Source organism: Ptychodera flava (genome assembly GCF_041260155.1).
Source record: "Ptychodera flava strain L36383 chromosome 3 unlocalized genomic scaffold, AS_Pfla_20210202 Scaffold_27__1_contigs__length_13241970_pilon, whole genome shotgun sequence".
Taxonomy (NCBI): domain Eukaryota; kingdom Metazoa; phylum Hemichordata; class Enteropneusta; family Ptychoderidae; genus Ptychodera; species Ptychodera flava.
The window spans coordinates 2,253,092-2,273,277 of NW_027248281.1; the positions used below are offsets into that span (position 1 = coordinate 2,253,092).

Consider the following 20,186-nt stretch of genomic DNA (forward strand, 5'->3'; position numbering starts at 1 on the left):
ACTATTGGCATGCTGTATTTTTGTAAATTTTACAAATACGTGTCTTGATATTTAACTTTTCTAAGTGGGGGATCAGTCAAAATTTGTGTGTTAGAGAAGGAGGTACTCATATTCATCAGGGTTGGCGGGGGTTACTCAAAGTTTCAGAGTTTCCGATGAAATTCTTCCGACCCCCCAGGCCGTAAATAATGATGGCTCTCTTATAGTCCTAACCATATGTGGCCGAGGGTATGTGACCATTTGCCCGGCGTAAGGAGGGCCAAGGGTCTCCTGCCTCGAGGGTACACAGTTCCTTGTTTGGGCTATAATATTTTTATTGCACGCTTGCAGAATTTTCTTTCCAAATTTTTGGGTTTACATAAAATGACGATTGTATGCTTTATTTTAATGTTATACGAAAATCTGTTGAAAAAATGAGTACAGCGCATATAACATATAACATATATAGCATCTAGCATATAACAGCGCATTGATATATTCAAATAACTGTTAAGCGGTTTGTCGATTTGTTTCGCAAAATTTTGTGAAAACAGTATATCCTGTGTAAAACGTGTGATTTTACCATTCCAAATCCCGAAATTGTCAATGCAAGTTGATAATAGTTCCGGTTCACTTTCAGTCAAATGATGATTATGCGGCTCGTGACATCATCAACAAGTCACCATTGAATCCTATGGAACGCGCGACGTTCGATATACGAGGCATGTATGGTAAACTGACACACATATATCGGTTTCTGATTTCATCGAAACGGATCTTCGGCAAGGGTGCAAATAAGAACTCTCTCAAGAACTGCAAAACTACTTCCATTTAGTTTTTCCTATTTCGATTTTGTGGGCCAACGTTGCAGATTTCTATATACCGATAGGTCTGTCAGCAGTTTACTTCAAGCAGACTGCTCAGGTATTTGTCGTCATTGTGAAAGTTTAAAATATAAATTTGTCGTCCGAGTTTCGATTTCGAAACTTTCGTTCGCTTGCCTTGGTTACATTGCAAACGTTTGATATTCAACATAATGATTTTTCTATTCAAATGTTTCAGTAAGTCATGGACCTTTATGAAGTCTTGACGAAATGGCAAGCAGTCAGGAATACAAGTCAGGAGTGGGATCGAAATAGGAACGGGAAATGAAAACCAAACCTTTGACCACTAAAAGCTGTAGGGGATTGAAGAAACCCCTTTGTTGACAACTGTACAGTGAGAGAACCACAGTTCACCACTAAAATAGTGTCAAGGGGCCACACGAAAGCTTTTCAAGATGGTGACGTCTGCCGTCAACAGAATTCCACGCTTCGTTGTGCTTTGTCACCTAAACACTGCTTTGAAATTTTATGCCTCAAACATGCCCCATCCGATGAGAAAATGATTTTAGAATATCCACGTTAAGTTTCCTTCACAAATTCTTGCTTTGCTGCGAAGAATATTTCAAAACTTTCAACACCCTCTCAAATTCCTCCAACTTTCCATCCAATTGTAGTTATATCAGCCATGGTGTTACTACAATTGAATGTTATGGTATTTATATTGACTTAAGCTTCGAGTCGTAAATGAAATATGTTCTGTCTTTGGCTTATGTTGGTTGTCTCTGGGAATGGTTTTATGAACGTCTGGACCGAGGTTAAAGAGTCCATTCTGCTCAGTTTATAAATCAAGATATTCTGAACATTTTCTGGAGAGAAGTACGCTTATAAGTGTCATTGCAAACACCATAACGGCTGCCACAAGACAGAAACTCAGTCACTAGTTAGCAATTTTGTGATTTCTATATATTGTGTGGTCAAACGTCCATTTTCAGGAGAAAATATTCACAGTTACCACTTTATTTGAGCAGTATGTTGTATGTATTTTTTAGAGATACACTCTTGTTGCTCCATTCGGTTTAAATTCCCACCATTATGAAAAGTCTCGCAAAATCTCGCCCTTTCATACGGGAGTTCTGCGTATATCACAGATGTTTCTGCCAATGGTACAAGGAAATAAAATGATTATCAGCCAGTGCCAATTGTTGTAATGCTTCAAAGTAATAAAATGACAGACACATTTTGTATTGCTCATTGCACAGTACGTAACTATTGTCAAAAACTCAATAGTAAAACATCGACTCATATGATACGCTGTGTTTTAAGATTTTAGCCGTCCCACTTTGGTTAGCATAATTACCCTCGATATGTTGCAATGTTCCTTTACTTTGACAATCTAACTCCCCATTGAAATATGTAGAACAATTTTTAGAGGACTGCGATCGTGATTGTAATGTTATTTATTTGTGGAATTTCTGAAGCCATGTTTAAAGATTTGGAATAAACGAGTGAATTTGAGCTTTTAATTTTTCAGAATAGATCGCTTTGGTAAACTGCTGTCGACAAGTGACAAATGAGAGAGAGAGAGAGAGAGAGAGAGAGAGAGAGAGAGAGAGAGAGAGTCTATAATTGTACGTTGATTCATGGATTCTTGAAATGAGTACATCGTAAAACCACGGTCATTTTGTCGTGATAAAAAAGGTCGCACATTAAATTCCAAATACAACAGTTCGTGAACGAGCCTATCATTGTTGGTGGGCCCTTTGTTTTCCCTAATGCTGTCCCCAGACCAATTTCGGAGAGCGGAGTTCCTCTTTTTCGGAGTAACGTGATCAGACAGTTCAGTTGAAGCTTTCAGAGAGCGTCGTCTGCGTATAGTGAGTGGCACAGTCTGTGAATCTGTCGACATGACTATTGATCTGTTCCGAGATATGTCACAAATATGGACTCTACCAGTGTTCTAATGATGGAACGGAGTTATCTAAGGAGCTTAGTTTTTATAAGTGAGTACAACTGCTGGCTTTTCTGTTGCCTTTGTTTAATTACAGTCGGTAAAGCATGCTTGATATTTTCATGAGCATGCATTGATTAGGTTGCATGGATCCGGTTCTGTATGAAGTTCAGAAATTCTCATCGTTTGTATTTTGTTAAAATAGTTTGACTTGTTCAAAAAAACTCTCGCAAGTGCTAGGGATTCAGTAAACATCAACTAATATCCGTAAAATGATACTACAAACAACAGACAGTGTATTTAAGATGACAGCCTTAATTTTACTTATCAATGCTGATTGAAGCAGTTCGTTAAAACAGCTTTATTATATAACTGGAAACGTAGAATGATATAAAATAGTGTCTGTTGTATGACATTTTGCATGCACGTTGTTTTAATATGACTAGTTTTTACAATAAATCTACCATACTCAATTCTTTTCCTACATTTTCCCGTTTTCCTGTAATATGATGTTTGCAAAGTCGCCAATCCGGGACCAAAGGTCACGTTTTTTGTTTGCAGTTAAAGTCGTGATGCATCAACATTGGCTTACGGAACAGCTGCCAGTAAATTTTCCGACACAAAACCTACTCTTTAATGGTCGTTAGAGTCATAACTGGAAAGCAGACATACTTAGGTATACCATGTAATGATGCACTCCGAATCGAGCTCAGTGCCGTGCACGTCTTTTGCATTATACTCGGAAATCCTGTTAAAACCTACCTCACACACGCGTACATTCCATGTACTGAGAGTAATGCGTTTTCAATGGTTGATAGAGTTGACCACCGTGTGATTGCGATTTACGAGCTGGACAATAAAATATTTCAATTAAAGCGATGAAATCTATTGCTGCACAGTTGAAGTGTGACAATGATTTTCTTCATCGCCACACTACATGTTGTTGAGTGCTTCATAAAACACAAACGTGCCTGGTTAGAGGATAAAATGAAGTTCCTGTTAAAAGAAGGGTGATATGCTGGCAGTATTCTCTGAATTTCAATGCACATTTCACTTATGTAGACTGAAACCTCAAAGTGTTTGTGAATGTATTCATGGTAAGGTCACATTCGTGGAAACCAGGCACAACTACTACGAAAATAGCAAACCATGCATAAACAATGCATGCGCGCTGTATCCGTTTAAATGTCTTTGAAAGGTCAATCAGAAAGCTCTGTTCCGCGTCGGCACATTGGTGTGAACTTTACATACGAAAAAACACCGATGCTTAAACAGATCAAATGCGTATTGAAATATTTAGATAATGTTAGCGAAAAAGATTAAAAGGGAATAAAGATACATGAAATGTATCGGTGCAACACGCAATGTCATGTAACGCAATGAAATACAATGCATTGCAATGCAGTGTACTTAAATGCAATGCAATGCAGTGTGTGTACTTTTAACGCCATGCAATGCAGTGAAGTGTGTCCTTGCAGTGTAGTCTACAGGCACCCGTATGAGGAAGCAACCATGCATGCTTGCATGCATGTGTCGTGTATCCCGAGTGACCACGTGACTCGATTTACACGATTAACAACCTTGATTGTAGAAAAACCAGAAGTATGTCGACACGGAAGTTAATTAACAAACCTCAACCAGTGCAGAAGAGACATTCAGAAAAAAGTCCATTTTTTTTTTCAAGTCAATGCTTCTAATCGAATCACTCACAAGAATCTGAAGTACGGAATTTACTCTAAGTTATGTCGAGTAGACACGATATAAGTCGTTCGAATTCCACAAATAGTCGAAAGCTTTAGAAATCCGAATTGCATTCTATTTTAATCGACCCTCAAAGCGCTGTATTAGCAAAACCGAGATCCAAAATTTGCTTCCAGTCCATTGTCGTCACAGACTGTTTTAAATGTGTGACAATAAACTAATTGCACGGTTTATCAACATACTGAAGAGAAAAGCAGCATCAAATTAATTTTACCTTCGTGATTTACAATGACTTTCGCATAAAATTATCTTCTCTTGAGTTGATTATTAGCAATCTCGAGGACTTTGTGGAGCATGTTTGAGAAATGAATCCAAATTAAAATTTTATGTCATTCATTTATTTATCCATCCATCCATCCATCCATCCATTAACACTTTTAATGAGTGGCTTGGTTACTCGCGAGAGCCATTTTCATCGGGGCTCAAATAGACTACAACAACTTCAGAGGAAATAACAAATGAATACAAAAGTTAATCTCAATGCACAGTCATGATAATCTATACTTTGATTCTATTAATTTTATCTTTCATACTGTAAGTGTTGTTCGGTTATCTTCAAAGACTTCAGAGTTGACGGGTGTTTAAGATATCGTGCCTGTTCCGGATAAAAGACTTCCCTTTTTATGAAAAGGGATCAGAAAACTGCAAGATGGGTAGCGAGTCAAGGGTTGATGACGTGACAACATGGCGGATGGATGAAAACCAGCATACGTATCTGTTATGATCAGCGGAAGACACGTTCAAGACTCCTTCTCGCTCCTTAATAAAAACCCAAAAGTATTGAGAATTAGTGTCTCAGTGTAGGAGTCAGATTACTGTAATTGTTTAGGTGGATGGATTCAACACATTTTATCATTTCGACCAATGTCGTGATGATAAAACTAGTAACGGCAGAGTTTCATAATCTCAGTTATTGATAGAACCATAAAAATGATACACTGCTATAGGAGAAGTGAATGAAAGACTATGAAAGAAGCAAACGATGACGAAAGACAGAACTTTTTCATTTCAAACCTGCAGGTCAGATTAAACATTGTGTTATTTAACGCAAACACACAGTCACATGTGAACCGATACAAGACGGCCGCTGTGTGGTATTCCTAATTTTCTTTGCACACCACACACAGCGGCTATCGTGCATCAAACTGTACGATCTCAAGTTGGAACCTCGCTTTCACATTAATTGCCGAACATCGTGGACGACCGAGTCAAAACATTTTCAAACTGTAGAATCGTATGTCATAGTATATCTACAATGTTTACATACAATCTCCTAAGGGGCAATTTATCGTTCCTAGGTCAACAGAGAACACCCTGTAGACTACTCGTGATAAATATAAAGGATGGCACTCACTAATTTGAAATCGTTGATCTTCAAGCAATACCTTCTTTTGTGTCAACGTTGGAGGTACATGCAAAATACAGACGACGGTTTGTGTACGAATGCAAAATACAGACGCTTTCTAAATGAAAACAAAATGCAGACACGTTGTGTAAGATATGTTACTAAAGATACTACTCTGTCCACTCAATATTGTAACTTACCGATCCGGCAGATGAGCCAACTTAAGTCTTCATTCTTCATCTGTATCACAAATGTAACTCGGAGGTATATGGTTTTTATATCTTTACAGTTGCCATGGTATATTTTTTACATGTTAGCCATGCTGACGTCGAACATCGTGACCTCGTGACTTTACCCTGTCACTACGAAGAACCAAATAGGCGTATCTCTACGACGTTCATTGACTGGAAAAAAAAAACAGTTCAAGGATTCGGGGACACGCTGTTGTTATGTAAAGCAGACACTACACCAGAGTCATCTGTCGGTGAATGTATTCAGACAGGCAAGGGTCTAATCGATATGCTAACACACCAAAAGGACATTTGATCATCTACAACGTTACGGAAGAAGACGCGGGAACTTATATGTGCACCGTTCAATTCAAACTGACCGATCAATACAAGACGCAAAATTCTCTCTGTGAATTAGTCATAGGTAAATTTATGTATATTTTAAGAACAATTTATAATTGGCACTGATAGAATAGTAATGTTGGATTTGTTTAGGCATTGGTAAATTTCTTTGCATGCATTTTTTCTTTATTATAAGGAGATAAAGCCCTCTGGTGGGTGCTTTGTCATCGATCTTTCGAGTTTTTGGCTAATTGGATACAACCTAGATATTGCTTACTTGTATCGCGGTCGGATACAGTTTGTCTCCACGTTTAGATGACCTTGTGGGGTATTTGTGACTTTATAAGTGGCTGTGCCTACAGTCGTCTGAATATGGAACGATCTCTATAAGTGGCTGTGCCTACAGTCGTCTCAATATGGAACGATCTTTAAGGTAGAACGCACCTCGGGGACAGACATCGGACTCTGAAACTTTTACAATTCTCTTCTGATATACCACATGTGGGGGTTCGTTTTAAAGCTCTTGGTGAAAGAAAACTTTTAACCGGCTTAGTTTTTCGAAATTCGAAATTTTTATTTTTCTCCATAGAGTTAACACAGGGATGGCGGCCATTTTGAATTTTAAATATCGGTAAATCTTGGGTAATTTGTTTCTCTAGTACCAAAATTTGCACGGTGACCCCCTATTTTTATTCTTGATTTTGAAAGAGAATGATTGAAAGATTCCTTGAGGAAAGTTAGAGCAAAAGTTTAAGTCTTCCACTTTCGAGGTGCATACTACCTTAAGCATTTCTTTCCATCTAGTCTGCTTTTGTCAGGCCATCGACAGGAACTGCGCATGCCTGATAGCCAAACTAAACGATACGTGTTCTTGTTGTAACGTTACAATGTTAGAAATCAACGAAAGATCGACATGTGTTCAAATGATATGTCGACTTAGAAACAGTGTTAAGCTACACATATTGTGCTTTTAATTTGCATGGACGATTTTGATTTCAAACTATGATCGAAAATGTTTTCAGAATGGATTATTCTAACGGCATTGAGGTGTCGTTAATGGAAATTCCAAACAAGAAATTGACCATTTTAAACTAACAATTCTCTAGTGTTTAATAAGCTCAGAACCCCCGTAAATTATATATTTTCAGAAAGCGTAGATATAGGGGAACATTTTGAGTACCATTGTGTCACCATTGTTGACATAGCTATCACGTGACAGGTAATTTGCATAACCTTTCAAAAATCGGTTTTCCCTATGTTTTGTTTCAATGCTTTGAGATATGTGGCTGAAATTTGTGTGAGTGCAAGCTGTCCTAAGGGTCTTCAAAAGTATGTCTCAGAATTTTTTTAAACCTTCTTAAACAATTTTTATGCCAGAAAAACTTCCAGAGCAGTGAATTTAACCGTAGTTGATTTCTTTAAAATTGTGCTCCAAAAAAACTAAGCAAGATATAAAAAATCTGAGACACACTTTAGAAGAGCATTGTGACAGCTTGCATTCCAGCAAGTTTGAGTCAGATATTATGAAGTATTGAGACAAAACATAGGGAAAACCGATTTTTGAAAGGTTATGCAAATTACCTTGTCACGTGATAGTTATGTAAACAATGGTGACACTGTGGTTACCAAAATGTTTCCGTATATCTAGGCTTTCAGAAAATGTATACATTATGCGGTTCTGAGCTTATAAACTGTTAGAGAATTGTTAGAGTAAAAAGGTCAAATTTCTTGTCTTGGAACCTTAAAACCCCAAGGAAGATGTCTCTTTCATTGGATAGTGTAATGCAGTAGTACTTTCACTTCTAGCAGATCACATTATTTAACCATTATAAATTATCTCAGTGTCAGCATGACTGACCTCGATGACCTGACAGTAACCATTGGGGAATTCATTAACTTTCTCTTTCGATATTCCATGATCAAAGCTTCAATACTCGCATCTATAATTTTGCCTCTAAGTTTGTTGGTTAGTACAGATGGGCCACTTTGACATGATGTTGTGTCTTTGTTTACTGGAATGTACAGAAAGTCTTCATTTTCTGTGAATTTTTTGGTCAAGAACTCACGCTTCATTTTGGCTCGTAGCCAAAAATCATTTTCACGTAAGAGTGGAATACCTAGTATTTGCTCATCGGTAATTGATTATAATAACGTTCGTTTGAAATGTGAACGAAAATACGCCATTATCACAGACAAATATTTCTATAAGAGATTTAATTTTTTATTCGCATTACTGTGAAAATATAATGTTATCTGCTTTCGTCAAATATAATTACGTTCATAAGATTGTTGTGTACACTCATGTGTCCAGTTGTCCTTGTTAACTAATTTCATTTCAACATTGATTTCAGTGCCACGCGTTCATGACCTGAATGGTGCTGATGGTGTGGAATTGAACTCCCATCGGGGCAGCGAAGAGGTGACAGTGAGCTTGGAAGTGAATCCAGCACAGGATGGGACTAGCCTTGCTAATGTTGATTTGATCACTATTCCTGTGACAGGAAAGATAAAAACTGGTGACCGAAGTGCAGATATAAAATCTGGAACAGAGGAATTAAATAATAATGGATTAAGAGATTCATTCCATGATGGCACAGAGAGTGAGGCCGTTGAAGCTCCCCATGGCAACGTCAGTCCTTCTGACGCGGAGAATATTAATGAGAGAAATATTAACTTGAATTCTGTCGAAGACAAAGATGCTCGATTAGCAAATCCAAGTACGGAACAAGTTGTCAATAACAAAACCACTGCTGAAATTATCGTCAAGGAAGTTAGCAATGATAATAACACTTATTTTATACACATCAAGGAATTACTGATCTTTGCTACAGTTGTCGTCGTTGGTATTGCCTTGATTGTTGTTATTCACTTTTTACTGAGAAGAAAGAGATCCAAACCTACCGTAAGTAAAACTTATTTACATGAGCTACCCCGTGTCATCAGTAAAGTATTGAAGTGTACTGTTTTGCTCGTGCCTTTTTCGTCTAAAAGTACTGACATAGCCATTGCCATCGCCTAAAGTACTGACATAGCCAGTGCCATCGCCTAAAGTACTGACATAGCCAGTGCCATCGCCTAAAGTACTGACATAGCCAGTGCAATCGCCTAAAGTACTGACATAGTCAGTGCAGTCGCCTAAAGTACTGACATAGCCAGTGCAATCGCCTAAAGTACTGACATAGTCAGTGCAATCGCCTAAGGGACTGGCCATTTTCTTCGGCCGGGGGGGGGGGCGGTGGATTAGTTTTTTGCCGACGTCAAAAAGTGGCTGACCCCCTATTCCAAATTTTGAAAACAGGGTGACCCCCCTATTCCAAATTTTGAAAACAGGGTGACCTCCCGCACACGACAACTGTAATATTTAGGGTTATTACACGAAGTTTGGGCGATACCGCGTCGTATTCGAGTGATGTGTCCGTATTTTGACTCGTTGCTGCGCAACTCGTCAAAATACGGACACATCACTCGAATACGACGCGGTATCGCCCAAACTTCGTGTAATAACCCCTTTATCATACATGCATGCTTTGGTTATGACTGTTTTCCTACAGACGCTCCGAAATTAGCGACGAAATCAACTTGAAATCGACCTTGCTTCCTCCAGGCTGTACTTATAAAAAGTTGGTTGCTAAGGAGTGATGACAACCGTATCACTTCTTGATATTATTCCGCTATTGGGCCATTCCACTTCAAAGGAGGGTTTATGGAGCACTTTTAAAGCAAACAATTTAAATATTACGATGTTGACACAGGTTTTCACAATTTGAAGAAGATTTACTTTTAGTTTAAAATGACGGTGGATGTAAAACATAGGCGGGAGTTTGTAAAATGGGTGTGTTTTCGTGTTTTGATACATAATCTCATCCCTGCGTGAAAGTTATGAGGCCGCCAAAATCGGGTCAAAATACTCGCGCCACGCTCAAACTCTATCGAGTATGAACAGCTGAGAGCACAGAGCAAGCAGCTCTGCGACATCTATGAATGCACATACAGTGGATATAATACCCGTACCAGTCAGTTTATCTCAAAGAATTATACATGTTCCCAGACGTCAAATATGCCGAATTTACCATCTCAGTAAGCGGATTAGTGAAAACATGAAGTGAGTACACTGTAAGCTGTAGTGTCGTAACTCGTTCATGATTTTTATTTGTTGCTGTACGAATAAAACATTTCAAAGGTATTTCCGTCGTCTGCTTGTATATTTTCGTTCCTGGCTTGCCTAAATAGAACTAAACTTCCTTTAACAACCTAAGCGAAAGTTTTACTTTCCTAGATGGTACATTGTATCTGAAACCCGCACCGCATCGGTGCCACCAGACACGAACATGACCTGTGCACTGACAGGTACAAATATCAAATATCATGTGCACCTTCAACCTTGTCAGTCGCGAGTATTTTCGTGCGATTGGATTTTCGTGGCTCATTTACGACTGTAAACGATGTAATTCACCGATTGTAATTCAAGCTCATCAACAGGAAACTTGTCGTAAAGCGATTCTATCATGATGCTCTGTCAACCGATATCTTTACGTGTAATCATACATCCATGGTGTAATCTTCAGCAGCGTAGACGACACGAAAACACTGCCGCCACGGGACCGGCCGTGAATTGACAGGTGTCGGCAAATTATACAAATTTTCAAAACGTTTGTTTGTATGTTTGTGGTACAACTGTACTTGTGCCTAAGTGTAATAGCCATAAAGTGACTGCAAACAACATAATTTTGACCATAATCATAATGACATTTCGGATTGTCATTTGTCTTATTCGCTCAGCTGTTTTATATGTACATATACCAACGATGGTCATGCATACAGCGAAGGTCACGCGTACGCGTCGCTGTAAGTAGTTCGGTTACAGTGAAAATATAATCCATATTTTCACTAGTTAAAATATGGGCTCATATCAGTACCGTCTGAACAATAGAAGAATGGCAATACAGGCATAGCATGTATGATAAGTAATAATATAATACTGTAATATATATATATATATATATATATATATATATATATATATATATATATATATATATATATATATATATAATATATGTAATACATACATACATATATATATAATATATATATATATATATATATATATATTATATATAATATATATATATATATATTTTTCATACATTTATATTTTAGGCCAAAAAAAAAAATATGTGCTGTTCCGATTACATGGTTTTCAAAAATAGGGTAGGTAGGTAGGGAAATTTTTTTCATTTTTTTTTATTTCTCAATGTGCATTTTGTACGCGTTCAAACAAACTACCAGTGAACAATTTCCTCATGAAATGCACTCAAATTGAATACCAATATAGTAAATAAAATATTCACCAGTAGAATTGAAGTGTGTGGTTTATTAGACTGCCACGGAAATTGATATGGCTGAATAACAATTCTTTGACAGGAAAGTGGACTGTTTATCCACAGGTAAATCCTCAGCTTTTTGCAGTCACTCGGAAGAAAACACACATACTTTACGTTGAAGTTGTTTGTAGCCTCGTACCTGTATATTTGTCTGCTGTACTTCCAACCACGGCCAGCAGCATCACTGGCACATTCAACTCGAATAGAGTACATTTTACATTCAGAAAAACCTGGATGGTGTTCCTCCAAAATTTCTTCGAATGTTCGGTTCTGTTTAACAGAAGACAAAATCGATCTTTCTTCGCCATGATCGCATTGGCGAAACAAAATTGAGTACACGTTATGTCCATCGCGAGTCACCATTTTGTTTGAGACGAGGCCTGCCATAAGTAGGGATACCAGGCCCTTTGTTGTTCTTGGTTAAACTTACTTGAATTGTATGTTTTCTTGAAGATCTTGTCTCAGGATTCAAAAAACTGTTTGAATGATGGTTCTATCTTGTCTACTTCCAGGGTTATGATTTTTTTAGAATTAAAATATGCTCGATTTTTGACAAATGGTCAAAAAATTTCAACATATGGCTAAGAGTCGTTTTGTGGGTATCCCTATGAAAAATATAGTTGTGAAATAACATTAATTCTCTAACTAATCTGCTTTAAAATACTTTTTGTGCAATATATTGTAAGAGTACGGTATAAGGAGCTTTTGTTTTCTTTACACAGAGACTTGAAAATGCCAAAAATTTTGTGAGACAGAGTTGAAAATTGGACGGCACCGTGTATACTACCAGTCAAAAAGCTATTTTTTGCCATTTTCAAACTACTGTAACTTTCAGAGTTTTTAAGCTAGCTCTGTCAAATTTTGGACAATTCAACTTGAGTAATAACAAAAAAGAATGAATATATTTTAGATCTGTAAAATTTCTTAAATGTTACATTTGAGAAATTCTGATATTAAAAAAACCAAAAATCATATGAATATGAATAAAATAAGTCATTGTTCAACTGATCAACTCACTGTACAGAATAATCCCCCTGGAGCTGTCCTTTTTTATACAAGAATATTACTCCCCCCTAAAAAGCTGTCATCTTGTTGTACTTTCCTTTAGCATTGAAATCTAGAGTCACGGTTATGATTTTTTCCTTTCCTTTCCTTAGATTTTTCATTCTCTCTTCATTTGCCCGTCTTTCAACTTGTCTTGTTTATCAATTCCCGATTCCTGCACTACCCCTGTCTGTCATTTTCCTCAGTTAAATAAAGGTTGTTTACATACAGTTATTATAATAATAACAATGGCATGCTGACTTTATTCCCATACATCATTGAAAGAATATTCATTTCTGTTGTCAAATATCATTTTGTAAATTTTGTGTAACATCAACAGATGAAAAATAACACAGTTTAATGTTCGCAAAACTACCAGGGGTTAAAGTTTGAAAACAGTTGATTGTAGCGTTGGCAGTTAGGGGCTGTTCAACGAAGTACGTACGTACGGCAAAATTCACGGTAAATTCAGAACGCACAGATTTTGAAACTACTCAGAACTGACCTTAACACACCGTTTTTGGTGTACGGGTTTATATTTTAATGATAGAATGACTATAAAAAGTAAAATTGACCAAAATTTTGCTCGATTCACTATCACGAAACACTTCCGCCGGGTTTTCACTTGGCTTGCATAATATGGCCGCACTGTGCATGGCGCGGTTCGGAAATGACAACAAGAATGTAAATGAAAGATTACATCAAAAACGGCCATGAAAATGCTTCAAACTTTCCACAAATTTAATATAACAGTTGCTGTTTGGTATACTAACTCCGATCACTGCAAATTGTCCCTGCATTTTAGCGAAAACCTACCTACAAAACGCCGTTTAGGCACTAAACAACATACTGTAACGAGCCATTCCATTCTAACATAGGAAGTAGTGCTAACCGTTCAGTGTGCAACAACTGTCAGTGCCATGTCGCAAGTTTTCATGAGCGTCTGGCATCACTTCTATAAGAATGACGTATTAGTTCTCGCGTGATTCGCGCGATTTGTCATAGTTCGCGCGTGATTTCATGCGTTTCACGTTTTTCATATCGTTATTTGCTCACGTGTGAACACGTGAGCATATGTCGCAGCGATGTCTGTCTGTCTGTCTGTCTGTGTGTCTGTCTGTCTGTCTGTCTGTCTGTCTGTCTGTCTGTTGGTCCATTTTCTCAAAAACGGCTGAACGTATTTCAGTCAAATTTGGTAGACATCTTCAGAATTCAAATGGCTAGAACTGAAAAGGTTTTGGTGGGCGTGGCTTGGATATTAATGAAGTTATGAAAGTTTTAATTTTTCTGTTACGCCGCGTATGACAAGTGAAAACAATCGACTGTTTGAGGGCGCTGTGAAATGTGCTTGTCCAGGTTGGCTACAGCTGGATAGCACTGGTTTCAACCACGGTCCCTCCGTGTTTCAACCTCGTATTGAACATTAAAATATGATATTTTATTACTCATTCAACTCACTATTCAAGATAAAATATCGTTTAGCAAATTAGCTTTATCCTTGGTAATTGATTGTTTCCCTCGCTGTTCGATCGCCAGAAATGAGTACATACATTCTCTACCTAGCCTCATGGCATGGAAGTGCTGATGAATAATAACTTTGGGTCAAAGGTATTGAAGTGTCCAATCAGGTCGTGCACAGAGTCCAAGGCCATGACCTACTTCATGTACTTCTGCACTGTTTTGATTTTGCTTCGCCAAGAAACGTGTTCGTCACTGTCCATAGAAGTATGTTTGCTCTCCTTTGAGGTTGTTTGTGAAACAAATTCCGGGATAGGCCTTGGAATGCATACGATCGGCATCGCGGCAGTGCATGTAGCTAGCCCTACGAGTATGACGAGAGTGTCCGGCTTTGGCTACGCCGCCTCCCACCTCCGGTAGGCGGCGTAGCCAAAGCCGGACACTGTCGCCATACTCGTAGGGCTATGCATGTAGCGTACCATGCTTGTGTAACTGCCGAGCTCAACGTGCATTCACGGTTGATACTCGTGTACAATCATGATGTGTTCAATTCTGATGAAGATTCATAAGTCTTACTTTTGCAGTCTTTTTTCCGTACGATAATCCCGACAATACGTGTTACTGTTGGCAATGGGATATACTTCCCAAGATATGTCGGATTATTGAAATACACCTGCAGACTGATTATACAGCCAATGTTTACAATATCGCGCAACGCATGTTGATGTCGCCGAACACCAGCAATACAAATGCAAAAAATGAACAAATTATGTATGCATTCAAAATCGAAAACCACACAATGGCAGCATATTATCTCCAGATAATATGTGTAATTTTTTATTTACATAGTGGCCAGCAATAAGCATAAATAGGCGAGCGATGTAAATGGGGTCGGTAAAGCATTGCAGCCGGTGAAAACGCCGTTGTTATCTATAGGGTATTCTGCATGTAAGGCGCTGAATTACTTGCGTCTGTAACAATGTAAACTTTAAAAAATTAAAGCAAAACTTCAAAAATCTTAAACCATACAATTGAAGTGCACAACATCAAGATTATTTGTGTATTTTTTTAAAGTCAATAGCTGAAGGAATAATAATCTCCAAGCGAGCGATTGATTCGGGACCGGTGATAATCACAGCCGGTAAATATTTTGTATGGGCTTGGGAGTAATAAATTACGTCGCCGAATCACGACAGTAAAATGTAAATTTAAATAAAACCAACGCAACAGCAAAACATCGAAAATAATACCCTTGTAGGACAGTATCTTAAGATTATAGATTTAGATTTTTACATTCATAGCTGAAGAAATAAGTATCTTGAGGCAAGCGATCGGCACGGTAGCGGCGAAGAATTTACAGCCGATAATACTGGGTGCGGGAGGGAGGGAGTAACGTATACGCGTACGTCGCCAAATCACGAGAGTAAAATGTAAATTTACACGAAACTAACGGAATATCCAAACATCGAAAATAACACCCTTGTAGTACAGTATCTCAAGATTATAGATTTAGATTTTTACATTCAAAGCGGGTGAAATAAATGTTTTGAAACAAGCGATCGGCACGATAGCGGCGAAGCTGGTAGATCATCAGCGCCCATTGTTTTCTATGGGCGCGAGTATGTGTGTTGCCGAAAAATTGAAGGCGGTAAAAATGTAAAAATACAATAATTTGAGCCAATATTTAAAAATCGAAAACGATACGATTGTAGAACGACATCTAAAGATTACGGATTTAGATTTTTACATTCGTAGCTGATGAAATAAATATATTGAAGCAAGTGATCGGCACGATAGCGGCCATGAATTTGCAGATAGTAGACGCCATTGTTTTCCTATGAGGCGCGGGCAATGTGTTTTTTGTCGAACTACAGACGGCGGTTCAAGTGTAAAATCACAAGAATTTAAGCATATATTTAAAAATCGAAAACGATACGATTGTAGTACGGCATCTCAAGGTCTCAGGTGTGAATTTTTGTATTTATGAATGAAACACTAAAAAAATGAAGCAAGCGATCCACAAGGTACCGACGACGGCGCAAAAACCATTGTTTACTATGGGAATTTTTCGTATCATTCATCCACACTTGCAATACCTAAAACTCGCCGGTTCAATTTTTTCATTTTTCGCACGAAATGAAAGAAAAGACACAGTCCTTCGGATGTTCATCGTAACAAAAATCGTATCGTTTTCGATTTTAAAATTACGCCTTACTTTTCTTGTACGAATTGGTTTCAGGGCTTAATTAGCTGTGGTGCTGTACGCGATTCGGACATAACCGCTTGTCTGTGTCAGCATAATTTTGGCAGAATTTTCGTAATTTATTTGATATGTAAGTAAAATACTTACATATACGTTTTCATGTATATGTATACTATATATTTAGAGAATCTTTAGGACAATGCTAGCGTGAAACGGCGGCAATAGCGTTATATATTTCTGACGGGCGTCAACGTCCATGAGACAGCGTGTCGCTGCCGTAGTGGGCTCATGAATAATTCATTAGGATCACTGCGCGTGAAACAAATTGGCTGCCAAAAAACCCGTAGTGTGTAGGCAAAAGTGTGACGGGGTCGAAGTGACTTGGGTACCTGGGGCCGACCAAAACCAGTGTGAATTACTGGGGTCAAAGCGGACAGCGGCCGGGATGACGTGTTCCCCAAGCGAGCTACCTTAAGAAGTCTGTTTCATCGTAAAAAACGTCAACTTTTAAAACCCGTCATTTATTTACTAATGTTATTCTCAGCATCACAAACATATACGCCTCTGCTATGTATCACAGCAAATAGTTATATTTGAGCGCCCCGTAAATGGGATCCTCGTTTTTTTGCGAACCCGGAAGTGTGTCTTGCTCAATGCATTTCCTACCCATAGCGAGGGAAACTGCCCGCGTTCCCATGCTCCCATGCACCCTTTTTCAATGCCAGTGCAACGCCATCTGTGCAAAATTTGTGGTGGTATGCTCCCGTGTGATGGAAAACCTCTCTTATTCTAACAATGACGTAGTTGACTTTGGACTTCGATTTCGTAAATGTGATGTCCATGCAGTGAGTTTGGGTTGGCGCGCTTATAATGCAATCTTCGCCCGCCTGCGGTCCGATATCCCGCATTTATTAGCGATATTTATCTGTTTTGACTTGACCAAAGTTGGCAAACTTGCTATGTACATTAAAGATACTATGATACGAGATTATTGAAAGTCATTTGACATTTTTTTCAGCCAATTCCCAATATGCATATTTAATGAACCTTCCAAATTAGGGATATATACTGGCATTTACTTGATAAAATTTGGCGAAACATGCTGTGTACATTGATCATTATACCAGGTTATAACAGTATTGAAAGTCATTTTGCATTTTCATGTCAGCTAATTCATAATTTGCATAAATAGCTAACAAGCTTTCACGGTTTGGCATATAGAGCTTGAAGGACTTGACCAAAGGTAATTACACATGCTATATTGTGATACAATGACAGTACTCAAAGAAATTAGTTATTTTTATTTCAGCTAATTACATATTTGAATACTTAATGACCTTTAGATTGATCTGTGGTGAAATTCATTGTGTTGATCATAACACTTTAAATGTAGCAAAGCATGTAGCAAAGGTTCAAACTTGCACATAAATGCAATATATATGAAACACGTGAGCATTTTCAGTTCATATCTGGTTTTTACTTCCGGGTTTACGAGGCTCTAAAAAGTCTAGGGTCGGGGGGTTAAAATTGGGTAGGTCGGGTATCGGAACAGCACATATTTTTTATTTGGCCTTAACAGTCATTAAGTGTTTTAATGAAACTTTTGGCATGTCAGTTGTAAGATAGGAATTTCAAAGTGTCAATCTTAAAGTTTGAAAACAGTACATTTTGAATGAGCTGTGAATGTATTTCACACTTTCTATGCTGAGCCAGATGTCCTGAACTGTTGTACAGAAATGGATGTCAATCATTAATATCAAACAGGAAAAAGCAGTAAATCAAAATTTTGATGGGTGTTAAGACTTGCTAGCCATCCGATTAAATCTCCTGAGGAGCCATAGAGAGGCATTTTAGCCACATCTGATGTAAGCAGAGTCTGAGATGACCTTTTCTTGTAACATTGATATTTGTGCATGTTGCTTTCTCATACTGAATTCTCATAGAGAGAACAGAAAAGTATCAGGAATTTGTCATGCTTTTCATATGAAATGCAGATTTCATAATAGTACACTTTCACTTAGCAAACATCAAGTATCTCTGGCATATATATCTGATATATTAAAGTATGGCGCCCGAAGGGCGCGGAGAAAAATATGAAACATCCTGATATCTCTGATATATATGTCTTGTATATTTAAGTAATGCACAGGAAGGGTGTGCTGAAAAATGTCTGATATATTAAATGCGCTCGAAGAGCACGCTGAAAAATATTGAACATACGTATATCTCTGATATAATGTATGCCTGATATGTTAAAGTTGGGCGTGCTGAAAAAATATGTCTGATTATTAAAGTTATGCGCCCGAAGGGCGCGCCGAAAAATGCAACTGGATGAAATTTGTGGCTGACACGATGCAATTTAGGCAATGATGAGCCTGTGTCGAAATTCAAAAACACACTGAACCCCCCTATTTGGCATTTCAAAAACATGGTGACCCCCCCTATCACCAAAGTCTAAAACAGGGTGACCCCCCCATGAATCCACCGCCCCCAGGACGAAGAAATGACCAGTCCCATAAAGTACTGACATAGCCAGTGCAATCGCCTAAAGTACTGACATAGCCAGTGCCATCGCCTAAAGTAGTGACATAGCCAGTGCAATCGCCTAAAGTACTGACATAGCCAGTGCCATCGCCTAAAGTACTGACATAGCCAGTGCCATCGCCTAAAGTACTGACATAGCCAGTGCCATCGCCTAAAGTACTGACATAGCCAGTGCCATCGCCTAAAGTACTGACATAGCCAGTGCCATCGCCTAAAGTACTGACATAGCCAGTGCCATCGCCTAAAGTACTGACATAGCCAGTGCCATCGCCTAAAGTACTGACATAGCCAGTGCCATCGCCTAAAGTACTGACATAGCCAGTGCCATCGCCTAAAGTACTGACATAGCCAGTGCCATCGCCTAAAGTACTGACATAGCCAGTGCAATCGCCTAAAGTACTGACATAGCCAGTGCCATCGCCTAAAGTACTGACATAGCCAGTGCAATCGCCTAAAGTACTGACATAGCCAGTGCAATCGCCTAAAGTACTGACATAGCCAGTGCCATCGCCTAAAGTACTGACATAGCCAGTGTTATCGCCTAAAGTACTGACATAGCCAGTGCAATCGCCTAAAGTACTGACATAGCCAGTTCCGGCCCCTAAAGTACTGACATAGCCAGTGCAATCGCCTAAAGTACTGACATAGCCAGTGCCGGCGCCTAAAGTACTGAAATAGCCAGTGCCATCGCCTAAAGTACTGACATAGCCAGTGCCATCGCCTAAAGTACTGACATAGCCAGTGCAATCGCCTAAAGTACTGACATAGCCAGTGCAATCGCCTAAAGTACTGACATAGCCAGTGCAATCGCCTAAAGTACTGACATAGCCAGTGCCATCGCCTAAAGTACTGAAATAGTCAGTGCAATCGCCTAAAGTACTGACATAGCCAGTGCCGGCGCCTAAAGTAGTGCATAGCCAGTGCAATCGCCTAAAGTACTGACATAGCCAGTGCCGTCGCCTAAAGTACTGACATAGCCAGTGCAATCGCCTAAAGTACTGACATAGCCAGTGCCGGCGCCTAAAGTACTGACATAGCCAGTGCCATCGCCTAAAGTACTGACATAGCCAGTGCCATCGCCTAAAGTACTGACATAGCCAGTGCCATCGCCTAAAGTACTGACA

At 38.7% G+C, this 20,186-nt stretch overlaps 1 protein-coding gene across 2 annotated transcripts in view; it reads left to right on the plus strand.

Annotated features, from left to right (window-relative positions):
* Nucleotides 1-20,186, plus strand: part of LOC139126479 (fibroblast growth factor receptor 1-A-like) — a 50,482-nt gene that overhangs the window by 16,872 nt on the left and 13,424 nt on the right. The window contains exons 1-2 of one of the 2 annotated variants that reach the window (XM_070692536.1): nucleotides 6,250-6,511; nucleotides 8,781-9,331. In XM_070692536.1, coding sequence (XP_070548637.1) covers nucleotides 6,346-6,511; nucleotides 8,781-9,331 — 717 coding nt within the window. In that variant the 5' untranslated portion in view covers nucleotides 6,250-6,345. Of the gene's footprint in view, nucleotides 1-6,249; nucleotides 6,512-8,780; nucleotides 9,332-20,186 lie in introns of those variants that run through there. The other variant, XM_070692535.1, reaches the window with a different exon arrangement.